Source organism: Artibeus jamaicensis, unplaced genomic scaffold, assembly GCF_021234435.1.
Source record: "Artibeus jamaicensis isolate MK-2021 breed Jamaican fruit bat unplaced genomic scaffold, CSHL_Jam_final scaffold_847, whole genome shotgun sequence".
Classification (NCBI taxonomy): Eukaryota; Metazoa; Chordata; class Mammalia; order Chiroptera; family Phyllostomidae; genus Artibeus; species Artibeus jamaicensis.
In genome coordinates, this window is record NW_026522057.1 from 20,569,023 (window position 1) to 20,593,366 (window position 24,344).

Sequence of the window (24,344 nt, forward strand, 5' to 3'; positions counted from 1 at the left end):
GCCTCGTTCTCTCTGGGGGCTCCGATCTGTAGGCCCGGGAACCGACGCCCTCCTCTGCCCCCTTGCCCTAGATCCAGGACATGGTGGCCATCCGGCACACAGCCTGCAACGAGCAGCAGCGGACGACGATGATCCTGCTGTGCGAGGACGGCAGCCTGCGCATTTACATGGCCAACGTGGAGAACACCTCCTACTGGCTCCAGCCGTCCCTGCAGCCCAGCAGCGTCATCAGCATAATGAAGCCGGTCCGGAAGCGCAAAGCAGCCACCATCAGTAAGGCCCTCCTCACGCCCGTGGGGCACGGGGCGGCGGTCGGCTAGACTGCAACTCGGTGCGGACTGGGGTGAACACCCGTGAGGAGTCCGCGACTCTCCCGCTTGTACATTTTTTTAATATTTTTATTTATTTTTTAAAGATTTTATGTACTTATTTTTAGAGAGAGGAGAAGGGAGGGAGAAAAAGAGGGAGAGAAACATTGACTGGTTGCCTCTGCCCACCCCCAACTGGGGTCTTGGCTCACAACCCAGACATGTGCCCTGACCGGGAATCGAACCAGTGACCTTTAGGTTCGTTTACTAACACTCAGTCCACCGAGCCTCACCAGCCAGGGCCCGCTTGCACATTTCGTAAAGGTAGGGATGTGGGCCGGCCGATTTCCAAAAGCAGAGTGAGTGTCCTGAGGCCGCCAGCGTTCCCTGTGGATCTGGAGGCACGTCGCACAGGTGGGACATGCCCGCTGGCGTCCACCTCGGGCCAGCCGTGCTCCGGTGCCCAGGAAAGAACATCCCTCAGCCCATGCTTGAATGTTTTGTCTGGGTTTGGGGGAAATATCTTGCCCGCTGTGAAGTGCAGGACAGAGCTGATGGAGGAGCAGGCTCTTCGGTTGGACAGTTTCCCTGAGCAGTGAGGAGCCACTCGCAGGCCTCTGAGCTCGGAGCCTTGCTCCTGACCGATCAAGGACTCTTCAGGGAGTGAAGGCCTTAACGTAGGAGCGAGGGAATCTTGCTTGGCAACGACCGATGCGGGGGTCCTCCCACTACCTGCATGGGAGATGGTGATGCCACTCACCTTCCCATGAAGAAATACTTCCGTTGGTTTTACATAGAGCAGCTGTGAGAGGACCTACTGCTGTGTAACAAACAGCCCCCAAACCAGCACCGGGTGCCTTTGTCCTGCTAGGCAGTATTGTGGTTACAGGGATGAGGGCTGTTGGCCAGCTCCCCACATGTAGGCATCGTGCCAGTGCCAACGCTGTAGCGCAGAGTCTGTCTAGAGAGCTTGGGGCACGTGAGTGTGGGCTCCGCTGGGAGTGGGCAGGCGGAGGCAGAGACCACACTCACCAGTGCTCCCTGGCAATCCGGTGCTGCTCTCCACAGCGACGCGCACGTCCAGCCAGGTGACCTTCCCCATTGACTTCTTTGAGCACAACCAGCAGCTAACGGATGTGGAGTTTGGCGGTAATGACCTCCTGCAGGTCTACAATGCACAACAGATAAAGCACCGGCTGAATTCCACTGGCATGTATGTGGCCAATACCAAGGTGAGGACTGCGTCCGTGTGGGTTCCGTCTCTCAGAAATGGTATCGTTTGAGAAGACATCTCTTTTTAGAATGCAAGTACAAGGTCTTTTCCCCTGATCCTAGTTGAGGGGTCCCCAGAGTAAGTGAATGTCTTCACTCTCGCGCAGAAGGGCTTCTGCACAACGTTTCCAGCAGGGCTACCGTGCAGAGGACTGGGGAGTGGGGAGGAGGAAGCCTGACGTTGAGGAGCTCTGCTCCCTGCCTCAGCGTGCCCATCTTCAAGGAAGTGATTACCGGAGGGCGGAGAGGATACGGGTCTTGTCTGGGGTCACACACCAAGAGACTGTCAGAGGAAGGAGTTTGCAGGTTTGCCCTTAAGAACCTGTATTCATTCCCTGATGTGCACCTTTCCACCCTGCAGCCCGGTGGCTTCACCATTGAGATCAGTAACAACAACAGCACGATGGTGATGACAGGCATGCGGATCCAGATCGGGACCCAGGCGATTGAACGGGCTCCGTCGTATATTGAGATCTTCGGCAGAACTATGCAGCTTAACCTGAGTCGCTCACGCTGGTTCGACTTCCCCTTCACCAGAGAAGAAGCCTTGCAGGCCGATAAGAAACTGAACCTCTTCAGTGAGTCACCAGACCCAGGCCACTTCCCTGTTGGCTCCCCACATTCTGGGAGCCCTGTACTCCAGCGATGTCTCTGTGGCCTCTACTGGCATGAACCTCTGAGCTTCGTCTGAGATAAAAAGAGGAAGGGGGACAGGAAAAGGATGTATTTGAGAATGGGAAGGGCCCCAGGGGGACAGACACCCATCGGGTCACACTCTGCCTCGGTGCCCACTTCTGTAGGCATGGGTCATCCTTGCTGCGGGGCTGCCTGTGTGTTTCTGCAGAGTGGAGGCAAGATTAGCATGTGTAATCACAGGGCTGTCTTAAAGCATGGATGAGAGCCGTAGGCCCCACGTCTCTGGGAGGTGTTTGGTGGTCCCTGCCTGCCATGCCGTTGAAGCCTTTAAACCCTCAGAGTACAGATCCCTGAGTCTTTCGCTCGGCTGGCACCTCTCTCCAGCACTCACTGGCCCGCCCTCCGATGCTGTGGTGGGATGATGGTAGGCTGTGCTTTGAGCAGAGGGAGTGCTCTGCACTCCCTTGGGGTGGGGGTGGGTGGCATGGTCCCCGGCAGCACCAGGGGGTCTGATCCTCACAGCGATGGTTAGCGGCTGTCCTTCCCCCTCGTAGACTGTGGTCAGTGCGAGTGTATTTTCAGGTATGCAGCATCTGTACAAGGCCGAGGTGCTGCGGCACCTCAGGAGACGAGGTTCGTTGTGACTGTGGCGTGCACCTGAAGTGCTGCTCTGCCCAGGCTTAGTCTGGTCTCTGCTTCGGAGGCAGTGGCCTTAGCCCTTCAGAGAACGTGTTCCTTAAGGCCGCCTCTCGCTTGTTGTAGTTGGGGCCTCCGTGGATCCGGCAGGAGTCACCATGATCGACGCTGTGAAAATCTATGGCAAGACGAAGGAGCAGTTCGGCTGGCCTGATGAGCCCCCGGAAGAGTTCCCGCCTGCCGCCGTCAGCAGCATCTGCCCTTCAAACCTGAACCAGAGCAATGGCACTGGAGAGAGTGACCCGGCCGCCCCCACTACGACCAGCGGCACTGTCCTGGAGAGGTACCGGCACTGGTGGGGGCCGGCTGCAGTCCTCACCGGTTTTCACCCTCCTTGCAGAGCCTGTGTCTTGGAAGAGCCAGTCTCTGTGAATGGCCCCAAGTCTAGCCTTTGATTTTCACGTTTGCACACAACTCCCTGGCACTCGCTGTCTCCTCAGCGTGCAGGCAAAGCCTGGAAGTGTGCAGAGAGCCCTCCAACTCCAGTCTCTGCCCAGGGCTTCTGAGTCTTCTCTTAGTGTTCAGGTGTCCTTTGGAGTAGCCAGAGGATGCTGACTAAGAAGCTTAAACCAGGATTATGGATTAAGATCCAGTCTTGCTGAAATTGTAGGGGAAAATCTTCCCTTTCATTCTAATTCCATCATTTCCTCATCTTTCTCTGCAGCAGCAACTTAGGTCATGGTAACACTGCTGCCAGAGGTTGGCTACTGCATCTGTAGCAGAGCTGAGAGCCTCCTAGGCTCCCTCCAGTGGCCTTCTTAAGCACTGCGCTTGGCTTCTTTGCACTAGGTAGCTGCTGGTTTGCCTCGGCAGAAGAAGTAACTCACGATGTGAGATGTTGAGTTTCCTACATTGTAAGTCAGAAGAATAGCCTGGCTTGGAATCACTGCCTCCCACCAGCAGCCTCCCTCTCTCCCTTTTTTCTCTTTCTTTTTTCTCTGTCTTTCTTTGTCCCCCTACCCTATTCTTATATTGTTTGCTTAGGATGTGTTTCCAGATTTCTCTGAGCTTCACATTTTTTTCCTTTTTTTCCTTTGCTTCTCCCCAAAGTTCTGAAACTGAGTCCCTAACCAAGCTGGACCGGTTAGTATGCCTTCTTTCTCTGCACGAGTGAGTGTGTGTCGGAGAGCCGTGCGACCCAAAGTGGCTTGGCGTCAGTCCTGCTTCCGTAGAGCCCCCCCCCCTGCTTCTTTCTGTCTGGTCATTGCATGGCTGCAGAGCTGTCCGCGGGCCAGCGGGGAATGGGGAGGGCGGTGCGTGCGCACTTGGTGTTGGCCGCTTCAGACCTCGTTGGCTTTGTCTTCCTCACCCCGTTCCTCTCTGTGCCCTCTCTGCAGTGGGCGAGAAGGGCGGCCAGGGGCGGCAGGACAGCGGAGGAGTCCTACCGTCTGAAAAGCCACTGGGGAACTTGTTCCGTCCCACTTCGTTTTACGCCTCTGGTCCCTCTTCCCGGGCTCTTTACTGCCTTCCTCTCCCCCTTGACCTTTCCCTGCAGCTGCCCTTTCAGTCCTTTCCTTTCCTGTCTGAGCGTGGGCCGTCAGAGTGTTGGTCTTCACACTATGCACATGAAACCCCCAGGGCCGGCCCTGGGGAGCATGCTCCGAGGTACCCTCCTGCAGTTGGGTTTCCTGTTCCTTAGCTCAGGTTTCTAAAAGTATCATTTAGAAATGATACTCTGAAGTATCATTTAAATGTTGGCATTGGCACGCTCCTGAAAACACGGTTTGCCCTCTTCCCATACTTAGGGACTCATAGGATGTGCCTTTTCTAAGAGGCGTAAGTGAAGTGTAAGCTGTCTTTACCAGTGTAAGAAGATGACTTCACCTTTTCCCTGGTGTGAGTGTCCCTTTGCCTGTGATCTGTGGGCACCTGAGCTTCGGGCCTCATCACATCCAGACTTCTAAGCCCATTTCAGTGATCGCAGCCATAGGCAGCCGAAGGAGCACGTTTATCCTCTTTGAGGAAGAAGAGCCCTGTCTCTGGGTTATGGATAATGAACATGGCCTCAGGTTGATCTCTGAGCAGGCGCCAGGTTTCTTCTGGCCCATACCACTGGGACGATGTGCATGGTGCTCGTGGCAGGTCTATGTGCTCCGATTTGGCGTGTGGCATTCCTTAGCTGTCCCCAGGGTCCTCACGACTCTAGTTTGCACTGGCTAAAGCACAAGGCAGAGAGAAGGGCTGCTGGACTGAAGCCAGCTTTTCTGTCTCCCTAGGCTGGTTGTCAGTTCTTTAGAAGCCTTGGAAAGCTGCTTTGCTGTTGGCCCAATCATCGAAAAGGCAAGTTCCTTTTTCAAAGTACATGGGAGGCTTTCTGGAGAAGCAGGAAGGCAGTGGAGTCGTTGGAGGCCCCGGGGACTCGAAACTGAAGAACATTTATAGCTTAATCTTGATTTGCAGAGAGGCTCCAGGGAAGTCTTCAGCTTCGGGCCTTCTGTCCTACTTTTAGGAGGCCTGTAGTGTTTTATAGAGTAGGGTGTGATGCTAAAAGAACACTGTTCTGGGGGTCATGAACTTGGACTCAGTTTCTACACCTATGTTGTGAGAAGATTATAAGTTTTGAAATTCTTTGTTTGGCTTTTTGCAGCCCGTGGAGCATGTGACCTTGCTTTGCTGGTCTAGAAGGGAAGAGGGGGAGGGCGGGGTTCAGACAGTGCGTTTGGCATGGACTGGGCAAGTCAGTGGTAGGTAACCCTGCTGTCTGTCACGTCAGGAGAAAAACAAGAATGCAGCTCAGGAGCTGGCCACCTTGCTGCTGTCCCTGCCGGCCCCTCCCAGTGTCCAGCAGCAGTCCAAGAGCCTCCTGGCCAGCCTGCACACCAGCCGCTCGGCCTATCACAGCCACAAGGTAAGCGTTCCCTCACAGGAGTGTTTTCTGAGTACTGACAGGGCATCGAGCTAAGTTGGCTTTTCATGTGTAAAGCAGGGGCATGGTTAAGTAAGGTGGGCAGCATAGCATTGAGATTAGACCCCCGCCATCCAAGATGTCTCCTGAGAAATTAGTGGAAGTCTCTGCAACCGAGGACAAGCCAACAGCAGGCTGTACGTTTGTTCCTCCTGTCACTGTAACAGCACCAGCAAGATTCACAAAAGAGAAGGGAAGGGCATCCACGTGTGAGTGTCCCTCGTACTGGAAGGGAGGGAGGAGGGGGCTCCCTCAGGAGAGCAGGATGGCTGGCCTTTGCCTTTCCACCGGCTGCGGCCTGACTGGGCGAGCCTGCGGGCAGTGGGGGGGGGGGGTCCTCACCTGTGGAAGTCGGCGGGGCTGAAGGCGGCCAGTCAGGCTGGTTTCTGGTTTCAGTAGATGGGAAAGACGACAGTTCAGACCCAGACTCCTGGGTTAGCTTCGTGCCTCCAGCCCAGAGAACCAGCACATTGTCTCTCAAGGAGAGACAATTTTGGGAACAGTTTGTGTGATGCGCACTTACAGGAGAACGGTTCCTTCATTGTAGGAAAGCGATCTGGGTGTTACAGTCCTGGAGAACTGAGTGGTTTCTGATTTTCCCATCATACTGATTTTGTGACTTAAATTTTGTGTAGTGCCTTTAGTTTTTTATGTGTGAAGAAGTTTAACTTTGAGCCCTGGCTGGTGTAGCTCAGTGGATTGAGTGCAGACCTGCAAACCAAAGGATCGCAGTTCAATTCCCAGTCAGGGCACGTGCCTGGGTTTCAGGCCAGTTCCCAGCAGGGGACGCACGAGAGGCAACCATACGTTGATGTTTCTCTCCCTCTCTCCTTCCCTTCCCCTCTAAAGATAAATAAATAAAATAAAATAAAAAAGAAGAAGTTTAACTTTGAAGATTTGTTCCAGTTAGCTGGGTGGTGATCAGCCTGTTCTCTGGAGGGAGGTGGCCAGCCTGCCAGCTGTCCTCCGCTCTCCACGTTAGTGCGGCCTTTGCTGTGGGTTACCCCTGTGGCCCCTCTGTTGCAGGACCAGGCCTTGTTGAGCAAAGCTGTGCAGTGTCTCAACACCTCCAGCAAAGAAGGCAAGGATTTGGACCCCGAGGTCTTCCAGAGGCTGGTGATCACAGCTCGCTCCATCGCCATCATGCGCCCTAACAACCTCGTCCACTTCACGGAGTCAAAGCTGCCCCAGATGGAAACAGGTGAACTTGGCCTACGTGGCCGTGGTCCTGAAATCTGCAGCTACATTTTCTTCAGCCTTTCCTCCCTTCGCTGTGCTCACTGGCCTCCGACTGACTGCATGCTCTGGCGGGATTTTACCCTCGTGTCTTTACACCTCGTGGAGGGTTTGTGACATTAAGATTGTACCATTTTAAGTAAATACTCCTTCCACTGCTTATTCCCCGGGTTATTTTTGGGTTTATTTAGTGCTCTAGACATCAGTCTAATCTGTCACTATGTCTTATGATTTTCAGGTTAAAGTTAAAGTTAGAGCAACTTCAGGGCCCCATTCACTTTAAACTGCTAGGGTCCTGTCTTCTGCTTTCATGCTGTTCTCCTGTTGGTCCGTGTGGTGGCCCTTCTTGGTGCCCATTCTGTTTCCCCCTCCTCCTCACTTTGTCTGGGCACCACACTTGTTTTGCTTTTATCAGATACAGTTCATTGATGCTTTTACAGTCCTTTGTCACATGCACCCACGTACTGTCGTCATCCTGTGCCTCCTCCTAATACTGTCACCCAGGAATCGTTCCAGAAAATCTCAGAGGTTCTCCCAGCTTTTACAGTGGGGAGTTGAGCAGTGGGACCTGAGACCTCTGAATCTGCTGCGAAGATCCTGAATGCTCCCCCTTCTACTTAACTCTCTAACATGCGATGTCTTCTGTGATGTTCCTTTCCCAGACTGCTTTCCTCCTAGATGTGCCTGCTGGAATCTAGGGATAGTTGGCATGTTGATTGGGGCCCCACTTGAAACTCCCTCCCCAGGCAAGCTTCCTTGACCTGAGTTAAACTTGACACAAATTAAATTCCATCCCCGATTTACCGTCGTTACTAACTTTCTTTCTGTGTAGAAGGAGTGGAGGAGGGGCGAGAGCCTCAGAAGCAGGTGGACGGGGATTGCTGCAGTTTCATCACCCAGCTGGTGAACCACTTCTGGAAACTCCATGCCTCCAAACCCAAGAACGCCTTCTTGGCGCCTGCCTGCCTGCCAGGTATCGCGTGGGCAGGGGCACCTGCGTGTTGGTAGCTGGCGAAGCCCGACGCGAGTCCTGTCTTTGAACAGGCCCAGCCCCCAGCCTTGTCCCTCGTCGCTCCCTCTTCCAGATGAGTAGTCAGGGACAGAAGGCTGGGGGTCCGTCCGTGTTCCTGACACAGGAAGGCAGGAGGGGCAGCGAGGGAGCTTCTCGCGTAGCTCTCCATGTCGGGTTGGCTGTTTCACACGGGGCATGTGTGTGCCCTCAGTTGTGTTTGGAATTATTTCAGAAATCTTTGGGAGACTGACTGATAGCCACTTCACAAGGTAGCAGTTAGGTGTCAGCCTGGAGAACCGGGTTGTTCCGAAGCTGCCACTGCCTTCAGTGTCTGACCTCTCACATCATCCTGAGTTGGGGGGGAAGAGCCAGATCTGAACGGCAGCCTGGGAAAGCAAAACCGCCCCTGGTGCTCACTCGTGGTGGGAGTTTGCTGGGGCAGCAAACCTGAAGGCGTGCCAAGGTCATGTTTGTTGTTACCAAAGGCTTGGGGTTAGTGGGGACATTTGGAATCTGCCAGCTCTAAACACTTCTCTACCCTGGTTTGATGTCCAGGAGAGCAGACAGCACTTACTGCTGTGACTCGGGAAGTCTGGGATGGCTTTTAAGGACAGTGTGGGAGATTAGAAGACTTTTTTCTTGGACTCTTGAGTAGGTAGAAGTTTTTCTGTTGTCCTCTTCTCCCCTTCAGGCCTGACTCACATCGAAGCCACTGTCAATGCGCTGGTGGACATCGTCCACGGCTACTGCACGTGTGAGCTGGACTGCATCAGCACGGCGTCCGGGATCTACATGCAGATGCTGCTGTGCCCCGTACGTACCCCTGCACCGCCCAGGCACGGGCGGGAGAACTGCAGTAAATCCACTAATGAGCGAGGACACTCTTAAAGGAGATCATGAGAATGAAGAGTTTTGAATATCGATAAAAGCTTTAAGATTTATTCATTCCTTGGGGGGAAAAAAGGTTTGAAGAGGTGATGGACTTTGTCTTGTTTAGGGCTGATACCCAGGGAATATCCTGGTGGTTGCTATTTAGTGCTGAGTATTAATCAGAAGGGCTAGATGAATGACCACCACTAAGCTCTGGTTCTCGTGACTCTGTCACAGAAGCTCAGTGTTTGAAGTGCTGATTGTAGCACAGAGCTAAGTTGAGCCCGATGATCTGATGAGAAGCCAAACCCCCCTGTAGAGAGCCAGGTGGCCTGCCGGTCTGCCAGCAGGGACCATGATGCAAGAGTGGGGGTGAAGGGGTCTTACTCTGCCAGGTCAGGAGATGAGGTTAACTGCTGAGCTCGGTCAGCAGGGTTGTGGGCGAGAGCAGGTAGGTCTTCTCCATGCATGGAAACGGTTGACTGAGAGAGGAAGGTGTTTGTAGACAGTGTCTTGAATAATGTGAAACTTAAGTGTGACAGTGTCCTTCAACCTCAGGACCCTGCGGTGAGCTTCTCCTGTAAACAAGCTCTGATTCGAGTCCTGAGGCCCAGGAACAAGCGGAGACATGTGACACTGCCATCCTCCCCTCGAAGCAACACTCCGATGGGTAACATGGGGTCTCGACCTGGGCTCACGTGGCTGTGGGAGGGCGGTGCTGCCCCCGTGGGCCAAGGGCCCAGGGCCTGTGGTCTGTGGGTCCGTCGTTGTTGTCCTGCCTTGTTCCGCAAAGGCCGTCAGGTGGCAGATAAAAATGCGTATGCTAAAAATGGGATAAAAATAAAGAAAATCAAAGCCATGGGAAAATAAAGGTACAGTAGTCAAATCAAGCCCAAGATGCAAAAAAAAAAATCTGCGTCGTGAGGTCCTGCATAGTTGTTAAGTGAAGACCTTACATCTGGATGAATGCTTCCTCAGAGCCACAACCAAGTCACCTAAGAACAGTTATGCAAGTCACACGACTAAGGAAAAGTGTAGCCATTTTCCAGTGAAAACAGACTTCCGAGCATGGAAGCCCTGCAGTGAGGGTCTGGGTCGCTGCCTCCGCAGAGGCCGCACCTACACTGTTTGACAGCAGGTGTCACGAGAGGCTTCCCTCGCCATACACTTGGACACAAGTCGGGTAACGTGTAACATTGTAGTGAAAGCTGTTCTCAAAGCATCTAAGTATCAGCACTACATTGTGTAAGTCTCTGGTTACTTGGTTTGCCTCAGAAGGACATTTCCGATGAAAGTCACGTGCATAATTTTAAGTTTTCTATTAGTCAGGTTTTAAAAAGAGTGATAGGAAGTATGTTGAAGTTAACTTGCTAATCAGTCTAGTGCATACAAGTATTTCAACATGTCAATGTAGATTGTTAGCGCAGTGCTTCGAATATCTGCAACATGTCTTTGTGAGGTCTTCATCTAGTGTGAAGTGTGCGCTAGTGTCACATTTCCACGTGGACCGGGCCCGCTGCGAGTGCCCCGGAGCCACACGCACGGTGCAGGGCTGCAGGGGTGCATGTGACTTTGTGGCCTTCCATCCGCCTTGAACACCATTCAAGGTATTGAATGGTACTGATCTTAGCCGAGCTTCTCAGGAGTTAGGCCACAGTCGGTGCATCTCCGGTGAGAAGCAAGAGGGCAGTCGGTTCATGTTTCCAGTCGAGGCCATGTGCACACGCTTCCACAGCCCGCCTGGCGAGAGGCACGTTCTCCGTCTTCTCACACCAGGGGTCTGGCCCCCCTCACACTAGGAGGCCTCTCCCTTCACACAGGAACTGGCTGGGCCAGGTTCTCCTAATGCTCCTGCAGTGTGAGACCTCACTGGCCCAGTTGTTTTGGAAAAGCATAGTACCACTTCAAGCTGCCATGACAGATAACAGATAACAGATATTAGATTATTTATTTTCCCTGTCTTGTCCAAGGTCTCTTGAGAGTTGGTGGGAGCCTGTGGACTTACTGGGCTTCAGTTTCACTGCGTTGTGGAAATCCCTTTGTAATTCAAGGTTCCCCCCATCATGGCCCCCTCCCCCCGCCACACACACACTCACTCACTCACTCACTCACACTCTTCATCAGCTGGAAAAGGTCTTGTCCTAGGTGGGGGCAAGCTCTCCCTTACCAACCTATCTTCTTAGACCCTGCCAGGCTAGGCACAGCGCTCTGGGGTCTCTCTCTGGGGCACAGATGCCGGCGGGTAGCTCGTCGTCTGGGCTTTTGTTTGCTCTGTGAGTCACGCTGCTGAGGCGGGGGAGGTTTTTAAGTATTGTCAGCTGACAGGGGTTTCTTTGACTCAGGAGACAAGGATGATGATGACGATGATGATGCAGATGAGAAAATGCAGTCATCAGGGATCCCGAATGGTGGCCACATCCGGCAGGAAAGCCAGGAACAGAGCGAGGTGGACCATGGAGATTTTGAGATGGTGGTGAGTCTGGAGCTGGAGAGGGGCGTAGGGGCCTCTAACTTTCCTCTAGCTCTTATTCAGTGGACTTCCAAAAGCAACCATGAGCCATGGGCCGCTGACCGCGCGTCCTCTCTGCAGTCCGAGTCGATGGTCCTGGAGACTGCTGAGAATGTCAACAATGGCAACCCCTCGCCCCTGGAGGCCCTGCTGGCCGGTGCAGAGGGCTTCCCCCCTATGCTGGACATTCCGCCTGACGCCGATGACGAGACCATGGTCGAACTGGCCATCGCCCTGAGCCTGCAGCAGGACCAGCAAGGTAGAAGGCAGATGCCAGGAGCGCGGTGGCCCGCTGGCCTTGCCCCGGAGAGAGGGACGGCAGTTACTGACGTGCCGCTCACTTAGCTCGTCCCCAGATCTGGGGAGAGGTCAATCTGGGTGAGAGCCATTCAGAGACGCAAGTGGAGAGTGAGAGGCACTGTGGGCACATGTTCAGCTGGGAGCCAGTCTCCTTGTTTCTGTTTGTTGGGGCATTTGGACTATTCCCCCCCACATGTGTTAGATCTCTCCCTGCTGGGTCCAGCCTGAGTTGGAGGGAGTCTTCCACCACTTGTGTAGCCAAACAGGGTGGCTGGGCAGCAATGGCTGTTAACTTCCTCCAGGCCAGAGGGGCAGAGGGGGTCACACACTGGCGAGTTTAGGTTCCTGAGGACAGCAGGTGGCCACAGCAGCGCTGTGGACGGGGTCTGGAGGGGGTGTTTAGCTCACTCTCCACTTGTTCCCCAGGCAGCAGCAGCAGTGCTCTGGGCCTGCAGAGTCTGGGGCTGTCGGGCCAGGCACCCAGCTCTTCCTCACTGGATGCAGGAACCCTCTCTGACACCACAGCATCAGGTAACTGTCCATAGCAAGGAGCATGGCCCAGGACCCCCAGGCCCCAGGCCGTGTTCTCTGTGCTGTGAGAGTGTACCGGGCAGCTGCTTTGACAGGCCATTCTGGACTTCCCGCTTCTGCCTTCGCTTTGGAAAGACGGGTGCGGGAGGCATACCATGCAGCTTGGCGGGGGCGCTCGTGGCTTCGCCTCCTGCACTTTGCATGCCGCCTGGCTCCCACTCACTTGCCGAGGAAGGGCCTAGAGAGCAGCCTGCAGGTCGATCGGCTCTGGGCTTAAATCGCAGCTTTCCAGTTCTTCATCAGAGTGCTGACACTTTGGACAGCATTAAAGAAAGACAAGAAATAGGGGTTATACCTTTTAACATTTTTCTCTTCATTTGCAAGTAAAAGTGAAGTTGTAAGAAGCCGAGGTAGCTGGAGGTCAGTGTGGCTAATTGTCGGGGATTTGTGAGCTTCGGAGCCAGGGGTTTTGTGTACAATTCAAATGCAGAGGAAATTTTCAAACCTCATTTTGTCTTCACTTGCAGTCTCTTTCCTAACTTGGAAAGAAAAAAAATTCCCTAAGTAGAGAGTTGGACCAAGAGAAGAGGATGCAACATCTGACCCAGCTGCTGGGAAATGTGCCCGAGTAATTTAAGGGTTGACTTGGAGGTTTTCAGGCAGATGCTTCCCTATATTTGTTTCTTTCTTTTGTATTTTCCTTTCGGGAGTTTTACTCTGGGTAGGTGAGGAAGGGAGAAATTGTCTGTCCCGTCTCCCCTGCTGCCATGCTTGTTGCTTCCCTCGGTCCCTTTAGTGGCTGTCATTTCAGGCTTGGCGGTCACTGTCATGCTGTGCCAGCTGTACCCCCGCTGTGCTCTGTGGCGTGTTGGCTTTCCTCCCCCTGAGCCTCATCCTGTCCCGCTCAGCCCTGATCCTGGATGCTGTGGGGTCTCCGGGGAATTTCCTTGCTTCATTGTTAGCATCTGATGAGGATGATTAGGAGGCGTGAAATTTCCCAGTGAGCACTCCTCCGGACCACCTGATTAAAAAGAAAACAAACAGGATTGATTAAAGAGTTCATGTTAGTGATTTCCTGACATAAGCACGAATTGACCGATTATGAAACAAATCTCATTAAAATTGAGTTCTGTGCTTGGAATGGTAATGGCTGCTTTCCAGCCTCAGCTGGTGTCAGTAACACCTCCACAATGGTGACTACAAAGCACTTACATTAGAAAACTGAGTGTCCATGTCACAGAACCTATTGAACTCTGCACTGTTCCTCTTGTGCTGTAGCGTGACAGTGAAGGAAGTGCCCAGGGAACTGGGTCTTCACTCCTAGTACTGTTCTCAACACTCGGTGCGTACATAGTGTTTGCTCCTGCTAGTGGTTAACCAGCAAAGCACCTCTCTCCCTTTTTCCTTTGACAGTGGGACAGATACTGTGTGGTTCTTACCTGTAACAGCTCTCGTTCCTCTCTCAGCTCCAGCCTCGGACGACGAGGGCAGCACGGCAGCGACTGATGGCTCCACCCTTCGGACCTCTCCCGCTGACCACGGTGGGAGTGTGGGCTCAGAGAGCGGGGGCAGTGCCGTGGACTCAGTGGCTGGCGAGCACAGTGGTAAAGGGTCCTGGGGTCCTGATCTCCTGGGCAGAGGGTGGGGACAAAACTGGAATCTCTGCCTGGGTTCTGGGATTGGCCTCAGCAGAAGGAAGCTCTGGGGGCTCGTTGGAAGTCTCAGGGAATCACCTGACCTCAGCCCTGGGGTTTCATGTGTTTGGTGATAATGGCTTAAACCCAGGGAGTCTGGTCCTAAAGTAGCTCCCAGGCAGCTTTCACTTATTGGTAGTGGAGAAAGCAGGGACACACCCAACCCTGAATCGGGATGCATCTAAAACACTTACGGTGTGACCTTGGAATCCATCACACTGGGTTTGCTCCTCTTGTTGGGGGAAGATACTTTGGGCAATTACTGCTGATGGTCTGGTGTGTTAATACAGTAGGTCGTCTTCACAGGGTACTGGACGATAGGGTGGGGCTCTAGAATGAGGACGCGTGACAAAGCCAGTGGGGTCGATCTTATAAATCAGGCCACAGATATGAAAATTTTTTGTGTGGAGTAGATTAAGAGTAAAAGGTAATGCCTAGACTCCCAAATGAGTGTGTGTTCTCTGGAGTGTGGGATGGAAATGTGTCAGTAGCTGAGACAGAGGTCGGTCCTATAGGTGGAGATTATGTTCTGTACAGGGACGTGTGGCCACCCCAAGAGTCACTGGGGGTCACAGTGCTGTGGGGCCAGAATTGTGCATTCCATCCTTATTTAGCTTCACACAGAATAAAAAATTCGTAAGCTTACCAGTCATCTTTTAACTATTGCTGACTTCAGACTGCATTGGATTCCGTCGTGCTTTGGGGGCTGACTTGTGCTTTTAACCACTTTCCTCCAGTGTCTGGCCGGAGCAGTGCTTACGGTGATGCCACAGCGGAGGGGCATCCAGCGGGACCTGGGAGTGTCAGCTCGAGCACGGGCGCCATCAGCACCACCACCGGGCACCAGGAGGGAGAGGGCTCCGAGGGAGAAGGGGAAGGGGACGGAGAAGGAGATGTGCACACCAGCAACAGGTCAGGGCCTGCGCGTTCTCAGTCGAGGGGTTTCCTGTGGGGGACATTCTAGGAACAGGATCCATTGCAGGAGGTGGATCCAGGGGTATTTAGAAGTGTGTTGCTAAATTTCCAAACATTGGGGGTGATTTTGTAATTATTTTTCTGTTATTGATTTATAGTCTAATTTACTGTGGTTGGGGAACATATTGTGTGATTTTAATTCTTTGAAACGTTTTGAGATTCAGCATTGCTTCTAAAATGATTTTATGTCTTTGGATTTTTTTAGTTTTTTAGCAGGGCAATTTAGGAACCTCGCCATATTGGTAATGGGAGTCTCCAAAGTGGTTTTAACATTTTTCCAGGAATAAGTTAAACAGTCCAGTGACTTGTTTTGAATAGTATGATGGAATTGTTTTCATTTAAGTCACAAGGAAAGGAAGTAGCAGTCTTTGGTAGTGTTGAGTTTTTTGGTATTGTTTCAAGAGTAACCTGGTGTGATCTCGGTCCAGGTCCAGACCCTGCTCGTTTGGCCGACTCTTTCCTTTGTGTATGTCTGTTCATTCACACGCATGTTCTCCACGTCAGAAGATTTTACTCCATCTCAAAGCTTAGATTTATCCCAAAAGTGCTGAACTGCTGCCGCCATCCCATCCTGTGCCCCGTCCGCTCCCGGCTGCCGTCCCGTCCTGTGCTTTGTCTGATCAGTTCTTATGCGTGTGTGGGCTTCTGTGTGTTAGTGCTAAAGGACATTTAGCTCCTTATTCAAGTTCTTTTTAGAACGATAATCATTATCGAATAAGACACTCTACTTTCATTCAAACTTTTATTACTTTGAGTTGTAATATAATGAAGTCACATTTAAAAATTATAGGCATGTGGTTTCTTATGTTAAATAGTCCACGGAGTACAATGAAAACTGATTCACTGTGTGACGTGAACCCATTCATTCACTCAGCAGATGCACTCTGAAGTCTGCGTGAGACAGTGTGTGAGGCGAGACTGCCACCCAGCTCGTTGCCAAGGCCCTAACTAGTGGATCTTCACATTGGTCCTTCTGAGTCAGTGTAGTCACCAGGGTCCAAGGCACACACTCAGTGTGGGAGCCCAGCTGCAAAGCTGCAGATGAGGAAGGCTTCGATGGTGGGCACCCGAGTGTAGGAGGGAGTCTGTGGGTCCAGTATAGGAAGGGTGGTGTTGAGATTGAATTTTGCACGTGGAGAAATTGTGGACGAGGTGTGGGAGGAGAGGGTAAAGCAGTGACTGGCTTTCCAAAGGACTTGGGAAGCGTGAGAATAAAAGAGCCGGGTCACTGTGCAACTGGATGATACAGGATGCGCAGGTAGGAGAACGCCAGAGAAGAGCGCCGAGAGGCAGGATAGGGCCACGGCTGGAGAAGAGCCATAGCGCTCACTGTGGACGGTTTGGCCTGATTCTGGTACTGAGAACGGCCAGGACCTGATTGCTTTAGTAGTATTTAACTTTCCTGTATAGGTTTTCAGTACCATTCATTGTATTTTGCAGTAGTTTTGCTCCCTTTTAACAGAGTGAGATTTCTCTTATGTTGCTGGTGTAACAGATACGCATTTATTAACATTTTTTGAATACTGGGCTTGTTCTTAAGCAGCAGACGCCTTGTTTACCTTGGTGGCAGGAGGGAAGGCCTGGGGTCACTTGGTAAGTGGTTGTACACTGGCTCATGTTTCATGTATTTTTCTTGGCCTTCAGGCTGCACATGGTCCGTCTGATGCTGCTGGAGAGACTACTGCAGACCTTGCCCCAGTTACGCAATGTCGGAGGTGTCCGGGCCATCCCGTACATGCAGGTATCCCTCAGTTCACAGGGTCGATCGCTTTGTACTTGGATTGTCCTTAGGTGTGCTGACGTCTCTCTTCCAGGGGCTCCATAAGGCTTTGGAATTAGGTCATTAAAAAAATGGAATACAATTTTGAGCTTAAGTCATAGTCCTTCAATTTAGAGATGAGAAGCCTGGGGTCAGAGTTTTTTTTTTAATGTCCCCAATTACCCAGCTAAGTTACTGACAGAGCCAGGAGCGGAGTCTGCCCCAGAGATTCTTAGTCTGCAGTGACTCTTCACTGAGGTTAGTAGTAGAGTGTGGTCTGTGACAGCTGTTCTCCCACTGGCTGCCTTTGTCTTGGGCAGAACTGCCCTTTGATTCTTAGCAAGCACAATGCCTTGTCTCAGCCCACTGCGGATGGATGTAACATGGCTTAGTCATTTAGTTTTGCAAACTTTTTGCAAAAATGTTTTCTGTGATGCCAAGTGTGGTATATATCAAAAATGGACTCTTCTGACTCTGGAGACTTCAACTTTGGATATCTGGGGATTTGGAACTTCCTCGTGGGTAACTGTTTTAATGGACAGAGAAGAAGATTGGGGTTTCTTCAGAAACACCTGGTGTTAGAAGGCATTGTTCTCCAAGGAAGTGGCCCTCCCGTTTCTCCTCTGTTGGCTCCTAGGTCATTCTGATGCTCACGGCAGACCTGGATGGGGAAGATGAGAAGGACAAGGGGGCCCTAGACAACCTGCTCTCCCAGCTCATTGCTGAACTGGGCATGGACAAAAAGGTAACATCTGAGTCGCACTGTGTGGGAATAGGGGTCGGCTAAGACCAGTTCTCAGTTTTTGTTCCTCTCCAGAGACTGTCCCCAAGTTTTGGGGGGAAGGGGGGAGGGCTCTCGGTCTGTTGAGCCAGCGAAACTGTCTGCAGTGCCTGCTGCAGCCCAGGCGTCCTTTCGGATCCAGGCATAAGTGGGGAATAAGACCAAGTCCCTGCCCTCATGGAGCCTCTGTAGTCCTGCAAGGTGAAGACAGTGAATTGGTTGTTTCTGTCTTAATGTGGCCTCTTAAGAGCATCAGGCTTGCAGTAATCCAGGTATAACCCACAGGTGCTTGAGCTTGTTTTCTCTCCAGTTCCACCTGAGAAACATTTAGCACTGAGAGGCCTGAGGGAATCTCACTCAGATACCTCAAGCTGAAAAGCTGGTGTGAGCGTCTGGGTTCTGCTTCTGCTTGCAGGACGTCTCCAAGAAGAATGAGCGCAGTGCCCTGAATGAGGTCCATCTGGTGGTGATGAGACTCCTGAGTGTCTTCATGTCCCGGACCAAGTCCGGGTCCAAGTCTTCCATATGTGAGGTACCTTCCCTTCGAGCTTCTGGGTGTGGGGAAAGGGGAGGCGTTGTCTGCTCGGTGCTAGGGCTGCGGGCAGAGGCGACAGTCCTAGGTTAGAGTGGGGCCCTTGTTGCCTGAGGGAAGTTAGATTCTAAGCTGTTACCTCTTTCAGAACAGGGCCTCCACTTTTTTCAAAATCCCTGACAAATCCTGATTTTTGCCAACAATCCCCCCATCGGCGGGGTTAAAGGGTTTGGACGCTCCATCATTGAAAAGCAGGGGACTGTTCTGCAGGCGTGGAATAGCTAAGAGGATTCGCACTGTGTTGCTTATAAGTGCTTATAAGTGCAGTAATAAAGCAGAGAGAAAGCGGGGTGTGCATGGTGGCAGGGAGATTAACACAAAGCGGAGAAGGTGGGAATGGAGGCTGAACTGCGTCCAATCTTAATGAGCTTAGGAGCTGTGGGGCTTGCTGGGATTTGCAAGGCTCTCCTAATGGTTTTATTTACAGTAGCTTTTCTCCTACTTTTTTATTCATGTGATCGCACACCCTATCTTCTTTGGAAGCTGGTTCTATGAGAAGAGCCCCTACTGGGGGGTGGGGTTGCTAAAAACATGCCTCTAGTGGAAAGTTTTCTCTCATCAAAATGGTCTTCTTTTCTGGTTAGCCAAGGAAAAAGAGGCAGTTCGTGCCCTCCAGCTGGAAAGATCTAATCCTTGCCTCCTGGCCGGAGGGGGCGTATGTAGGGAGATTTTCGCTTAGAGCTGTGTTCTTGTCTTTTCTTCAACCGTGCCCTTATTCAAAAGAGTTGGGGCAGTGTTTGAGCTGGTTGGAAAACTTTTAGCTCAAGAGACTGACTAACCCCCTTCAGGACAACTGATTCTGTTGTGAGTGTGTCCCCCACCCCACCCCCTGGCACACAGCTGCATTTACAAGCCCTTCTCACCTCCTCCCTCCAGTCCTCGTCCCTCATCTCCAGTGCCACGGCAGCGGCCCTGCTGAGCTCTGGGGCCGTGGACTACTGCCTGCACGTGCTCAAGTCCCTGCTGGAGTACTGGAAGAGCCAACAGAACGATGAGGAGCCCGTGGCTGCCAGCCAGTTGCTGAAACCACATACTACTTCCTCCCCACCCGACATGAGCCCGTTCTTCCTCCGCCAGTATGTGAAGGTGAGGGCTTTCCCAGACCAGAGCCACTGCTGTCCCTCATCCAGTGAGGGACACTCAGCAGAGCTGAGGGAGCTGCAGGAGGGAGCCTGCATTCCCCGGTGGGGTTGACTCAGCGCAATTTAATGAATAACCTGCGGCCGGGGTCCTGAGTCCTGCCACTTGATGAACCTGAGGAACTGAATGACACCAGACATTCAAGGTCCTTTCACATTGAGCTCCTGAGAAAAAGATGACACGGTATAAGGTCATGTTTTCAGTGTAGATCACATCCACAAGTGTTTGTCACATGCTCCCCCTGCTGTCATCAGAGGCGCTGTGTGCTCTAGGTTAGAAGATGGGCTTTTTGATCATGTGTGTCTGGGAACAAGTGTCTAGGAACAGTTGTCTCACTAGCCGTGAGGCTTGCAGAATTTCCGTCTGACCCCAGTAAGTAAGCCTCAGTTTGAATACCTGGAATAGGAGGGTACAAGAATGTCTGCTGTGTGGGCGGTCGTGAGCATTGAATGAGGTGGTGTTTGTAAAGCACAGTGTCTGGCACCTACCAAGACTCAGTAAATGTCCATTGTCACCGTCTCTCCTCCACCGAGGCCATGTGTTGGAGCAAAATGGGTTGGACTAGCTCTGCTTCTTACTGTGTGCTCAGAACTACTTTGACTAGTGTGGGAGCATAACAGGCATGCAGTAGGAATCCTTCTCTTTTTAGTAACCCTTTGGGGTTTTCTTTAATTAGTTTGACCAAACATTACCTCGAGTGTCCAGCTATCTCCCTTACTCTCTACCTCACTCACCCACAACACCTCTGCATGCAGCCCTCCTAACTTGTGCCTTTCCCCACGTGCGACGTTGCCTTCGTGCCTGCCGTCCCTCCTGAGATTCTTTCCTTTCCCTCTGCGTCCCTTCCTTCCCCTTATTAGCTGATGCCTGTTTCTTCAAGACCCAGCTCAAACACTGGATCCTAGGAAGACCTTTCCCGACACACACTTCCCTGCTATCACGTGATTGAGATGATGTTCTTCCGGGCTCCCCGTGCACACATGTGGAGTCTTCCCTTCACACTGTTGCAAAGACCATATTTTCTTCCTATTTATGCTCCCAGCACTTGGCATAAAACCAACAAATACCTGGGGATTAAATATATGAGCCACGTTGTACAGGCTCTTCTTGGGCACCAGGTGGCTTGCAGTATAGCCGTTGTCCACTGGCCTCATTGTCCACTGCCCTCCTGTGGCGGACTCCAGCCAGCAGAGTCTGCCTATTGCGGCTGACGACGAGAATGAATGCACAGGCGACAGCAATCCTGTGGAGAAAAAGGGAACAGCACTGCCACTCTCAGGGGTAGAGTGTCTATGGTGCCTCGGCCACTCTCTCAAGGGGAGAGCACCCTGACCCTGCCCTAGACAGGCTTTTATTGTTTTCCTCGGGTCTTACAACAGAGGAAGATTTATTATCTGTTACATAGAATATTATTGTCTACGTTTTAGGTACAATCAAGGAAATGAAAACATGCAGAGGGAAATGGTGATGAGCTGATTAGCTCTGCCCTTGGGAAAGTTTATACAGGCTTTGGAAAATCACCTTGAAGACAGACAATACACATTTGTTGTATTAGACCAGGGCGATGGAGTTTTAGCAAGAGCAAGCCATGACAGTCTGTATGCACTTTCCAGGCCTGATTCCCATGGGAACACTCGGTTTGAAGGTCTGGCTCCTGCCCACCACTTCGCTTCTGTAGGTTTTCCCTACAGGGCTGAGTCACATTTGCCAGACCAAAACAAACCGGTCCCCTACACCCTCCGATTTCTCTGTACCCCTGCCTCTCTGAGTGATGTGAACCCAGATCTCAACTGAGTTTAGTGGCTCCGGGCCCCTGGGCTTATTGGACTATGTCGTGTTGTTATGAAAGTTTTACTTCTAGGGAATGGAATACACATCTAACAGAAAGTAAGAAATCTTCCCCTGCTACTGTTTCTTCAGTGTTTTCCCATTCTAAGTTTTGCATGAGTTGAACACAATCAGTACAGTGTCCAAAACTACAGAGCGAAATATTAGAACTTTTAAGAGCAGTGAGATCCTCTCCACTGTAATCTTTGCATGTAATGCAATTGCCCAGGAGCCTGGGACGTTGCTTGTCTGTACATTAAACTGTCAGCCAGTGGCAGCTCCAGCTGCAGAAAGCGCAGTGACCAGTGCTAGCATAAGGTGTGCCGAGTAAGCAGGAAGCCAGTCTTTTTCTGAGTGTGGCTGTGGAGACTGTCGATCATGGGTTCTTACACATGTTCTCCTCCCAGGGTCATGCTGCTGATGTGTTTGAGGCCTACACGCAGCTTCTAACAGAGATGGTGCTGAGGCTCCCCTACCAAATCAAAAAGATCGCCGACACCAGTTCTCGGATCCCGCCTCCTGTCTTTGACCATTCGTGGTTTTACTTCCTCTCAGAGGTAAGTGAGGGGAGCGGTGCCCACTGAGGGGTGGACACATCAGCCTCAGTGACCACCTTGGCGGCCCCCTTCCATCCTGACGCTCCTGCAGTATCCCCCTGGGCCTCGCCCCTTTTCGGCATGTACTACAGGGCAGGGCAAATGCAGGTTTGCAGCTGCGAGTACGTGAAACACAGAGTTTTTCATGTATTGTCACTTATTGATCATTGTATTACCTTCTGCACCAAACTGTAAACCTCCTTTGCCCCGCCCCCATAAGCGGCGAAGCTGTGGAAGATGTGCCTTAGAGCAAGCCGTCTGCCTGACTTCCCCCACACGTAATGACAGTAGACAGATTTAATACTTCGCACGCGGCCCAGAAAGCAGTATAGTTAAATTAACAGAGATTCCAGCAAAGGGAATTGGTTACAGAGCACTGAAGCAGCTAAAGGTTAGAAGGGAACGCAGAGGTGCACAGAGAGGGTAACTGCGAGCGCTGCCAGCAGCCTCGAGAATGAAGAGGGAGGCCCAGGGATCTGGGGAAGGGTGCAGCTGCTGGCCCTCCGGAGCTCTGAAGAGGGGGGCTGGGACATGGACAACTCCAGAAGCACCGAGAGGAGCTGACGGTTAGAGCCAGCTGTAGCTGGTCTGTCCTTGCGTACGGAAGTGGCAGGCCTGCCAGGGTGAAGGGCTCTTGCTTGGATAGCAGGCAGACAGGAGGAAGCAGCTCCCTCCTTTCCCTCCTGCCTTCCAGTGTCCCTCTGGTGCTCCCCAGTGCAGGACCCAGGCGGGGCCGGTTGCAAAGATGCAATGCGGTTAGCGTAATTCTGGGCCGACACCACGGAGCAGGGTGTGTGGTGGGCTGGGTTTGGAGCCAGCCGAGAAACAACCGCTTAGCAACGACGGAAGGCATGAGATTAATTCTGGGGAGAATAATCTGCTAGTAAACTCCAGGTGACCACTTCAAGGCGTGTAGCTGTAACAGTCTTACCTGTTTCCCTACCTCCTTTACCTGAAGGAGAGATTCTGAATTTTTCTTTAATATGTTTTAACTCTGTGTGGGCCACGGTGGAGGCCAGTCTTCCCTGGACACTCCTAAGTATCCCAGGAAGGAAGCGGGAATATTGCTCTTTTCCCCTCTTTGACTTCTTTCTTCCTGTGCCTTTCTCCTGGCCTCTGCAAGGAAGACTAAAGTTCACCAGAGGCCAGCTCGGCTGAGAGGAAATAGCTTGGTTTGGTTTGTGTTTCTCGCCACTTTTTTTTTTTTTTTAATTTTGTATGATTTTTTTTTTTTTTGAGAATTTTTTAGTTTATGTGAACCAGACTGATGACATGATGGGAAACAAGAGCTCAAATGCTTTGGAGAGTAAGGTTTGCTCTCACCGGTTTTCAGTAACAGTTCACAAAACCCAAGGCGCCTGGGCTGGGACAGACAGTCCCAGAGTCCTTGACCGCGCTGTTTCTCCCCTCAAGTACCTGATGATCCAGCAGACACCATTCGTGCGCCGGCAAGTCCGCAAACTCCTGCTCTTCATCTGTGGGTCCAAGGACAAATACCGCCAGCTCCGGGATTTGCACACCCTGGACTCCCACGTGCGTGGAATCAAGAAGCTGCTGGAGGAACAGGGGATATTCCTCCGGGCAAGTGTGGTGACAGCCAGCTCAGGCTCCGCCTTGCAGTATGACACACTCATCAGCCTGGTACGAGGGGGTGGAAATGGTAGGGTGGGGAGGGGCGTGGGATGAGGCTCAGCTGAGTAGGTAATCTGAATGGAGCTGCACAGGGCTTGCAGACACATGGAGGGCATCCTGGCCAGGATCAGGGTAAAGCCCAAATCCCTGACTGGGTTCCACACCATGTGTACTGGCTTTGGGGTCTGCGATTCCCCCCTCATGTTCCCACCCCCACCTGGCTTGGCTTCTGCATTAGAAAGAGGGGGGACTTGGGTTTTTACCAGTGTCATTTGTTCATGTCATGGATAGGAGCAACCTGATGTTCGTGCTCCTCTGATTTTTGTCCTTGGATGCTAAAGACGTGATGTCTTGTACCTGAAGATGAACTGTTTGTATTTTGGGGACTAAACTGCATATATTGCACAGGAGCATGCAGAAAGAACACCTTCAGTATTACAGACTCCTAATCTAACGTCCTTACTATTGTGCATTTAGTAAGAAAAACAGACTGGATGGAGGGTTTCCGAGTCACGGCCGGTCTCTCTTGCTGCAGTGCTGAGTGGGCTGAAGGAAGCCTGAAAGCAAAGGGCCTTTGTATGGTGGGGAGTTGACCGTGGGAGGCTCTGTAAGAGCCTTGTATGTGGGCCTTGTCCCAGGGTCACAGGGCACTGGATCCCCCTTGCAGAGAGCACCGTGTTCAGGCGCATCCAAAGCCAGGATGAAGGCCCCTCAAGGCAGCAGGTGTGGTACTGGCCGGGCTGCTGGTCAGAGTAGCTCATTTTCGGTGGTTGGCTGTCATTTCAGATGGAGCACCTGAAAGCTTGTGCAGAGATCGCTGCCCAGCGAACCATCAACTGGCAGAAATTCTGCATCAAAGACGACTGTAAGCAGTGCTGTTCCTTTTGGTTGCGGTTATTATTCATTCCTTCAAGAACTATTACTGACGCTCCTATATACCACGCACTAAGCTGGGTGCTGGAGATACAGCCATGAGCAGGATAGTCACGCGCCGCCTGACAATGGGGATATCTCCTGAGAAATGTGTCTTTGGCCATTTCTCTGTTGTGCAAACATCGTAGAACACACTGTGC

The 24,344-nt window shown here is 52.0% G+C and overlaps 1 protein-coding gene across 5 annotated transcripts in view; it reads left to right on the forward strand.

The window, feature by feature from the left end:
- UBR4 (ubiquitin protein ligase E3 component n-recognin 4) overlaps nt 1-24,344 on the forward strand; it is a 118,646-nt gene that overhangs the window by 50,155 nt on the left and 44,147 nt on the right. For 2 of the 5 annotated variants that reach the window (XM_053660551.1, XM_053660552.1), the window contains exons 46-67: nt 72-273; nt 1,377-1,540; nt 1,942-2,158; nt 2,979-3,195; nt 3,963-3,995; nt 5,129-5,192; nt 5,626-5,760; nt 6,844-7,018; nt 7,886-8,026; nt 8,757-8,878; nt 9,494-9,605; nt 11,278-11,703; nt 12,171-12,275; nt 13,742-13,879; nt 14,707-14,881; nt 16,589-16,685; nt 17,341-17,448; nt 17,900-18,016; nt 18,953-19,162; nt 21,451-21,600; nt 23,053-23,280; nt 24,058-24,136. In XM_053660551.1, coding sequence (XP_053516526.1) covers nt 72-273; nt 1,377-1,540; nt 1,942-2,158; nt 2,979-3,195; nt 3,963-3,995; nt 5,129-5,192; nt 5,626-5,760; nt 6,844-7,018; nt 7,886-8,026; nt 8,757-8,878; nt 9,494-9,605; nt 11,278-11,703; nt 12,171-12,275; nt 13,742-13,879; nt 14,707-14,881; nt 16,589-16,685; nt 17,341-17,448; nt 17,900-18,016; nt 18,953-19,162; nt 21,451-21,600; nt 23,053-23,280; nt 24,058-24,136 — 3,415 coding nt within the window. The remainder of the gene's footprint in view (nt 1-71; nt 274-1,376; nt 1,541-1,941; nt 2,159-2,978; nt 3,196-3,962; nt 3,996-5,128; nt 5,193-5,625; nt 5,761-6,843; nt 7,019-7,885; nt 8,027-8,756; nt 8,879-9,493; nt 9,606-11,277; nt 11,704-12,170; nt 12,276-13,741; nt 13,880-14,706; nt 14,882-16,588; nt 16,686-17,340; nt 17,449-17,899; nt 18,017-18,952; nt 19,163-21,450; nt 21,601-23,052; nt 23,281-24,057; nt 24,137-24,344) is intronic. The other 3 variants (XM_053660554.1, XM_037140071.2, XM_053660553.1) reach the window with 3 other exon arrangements.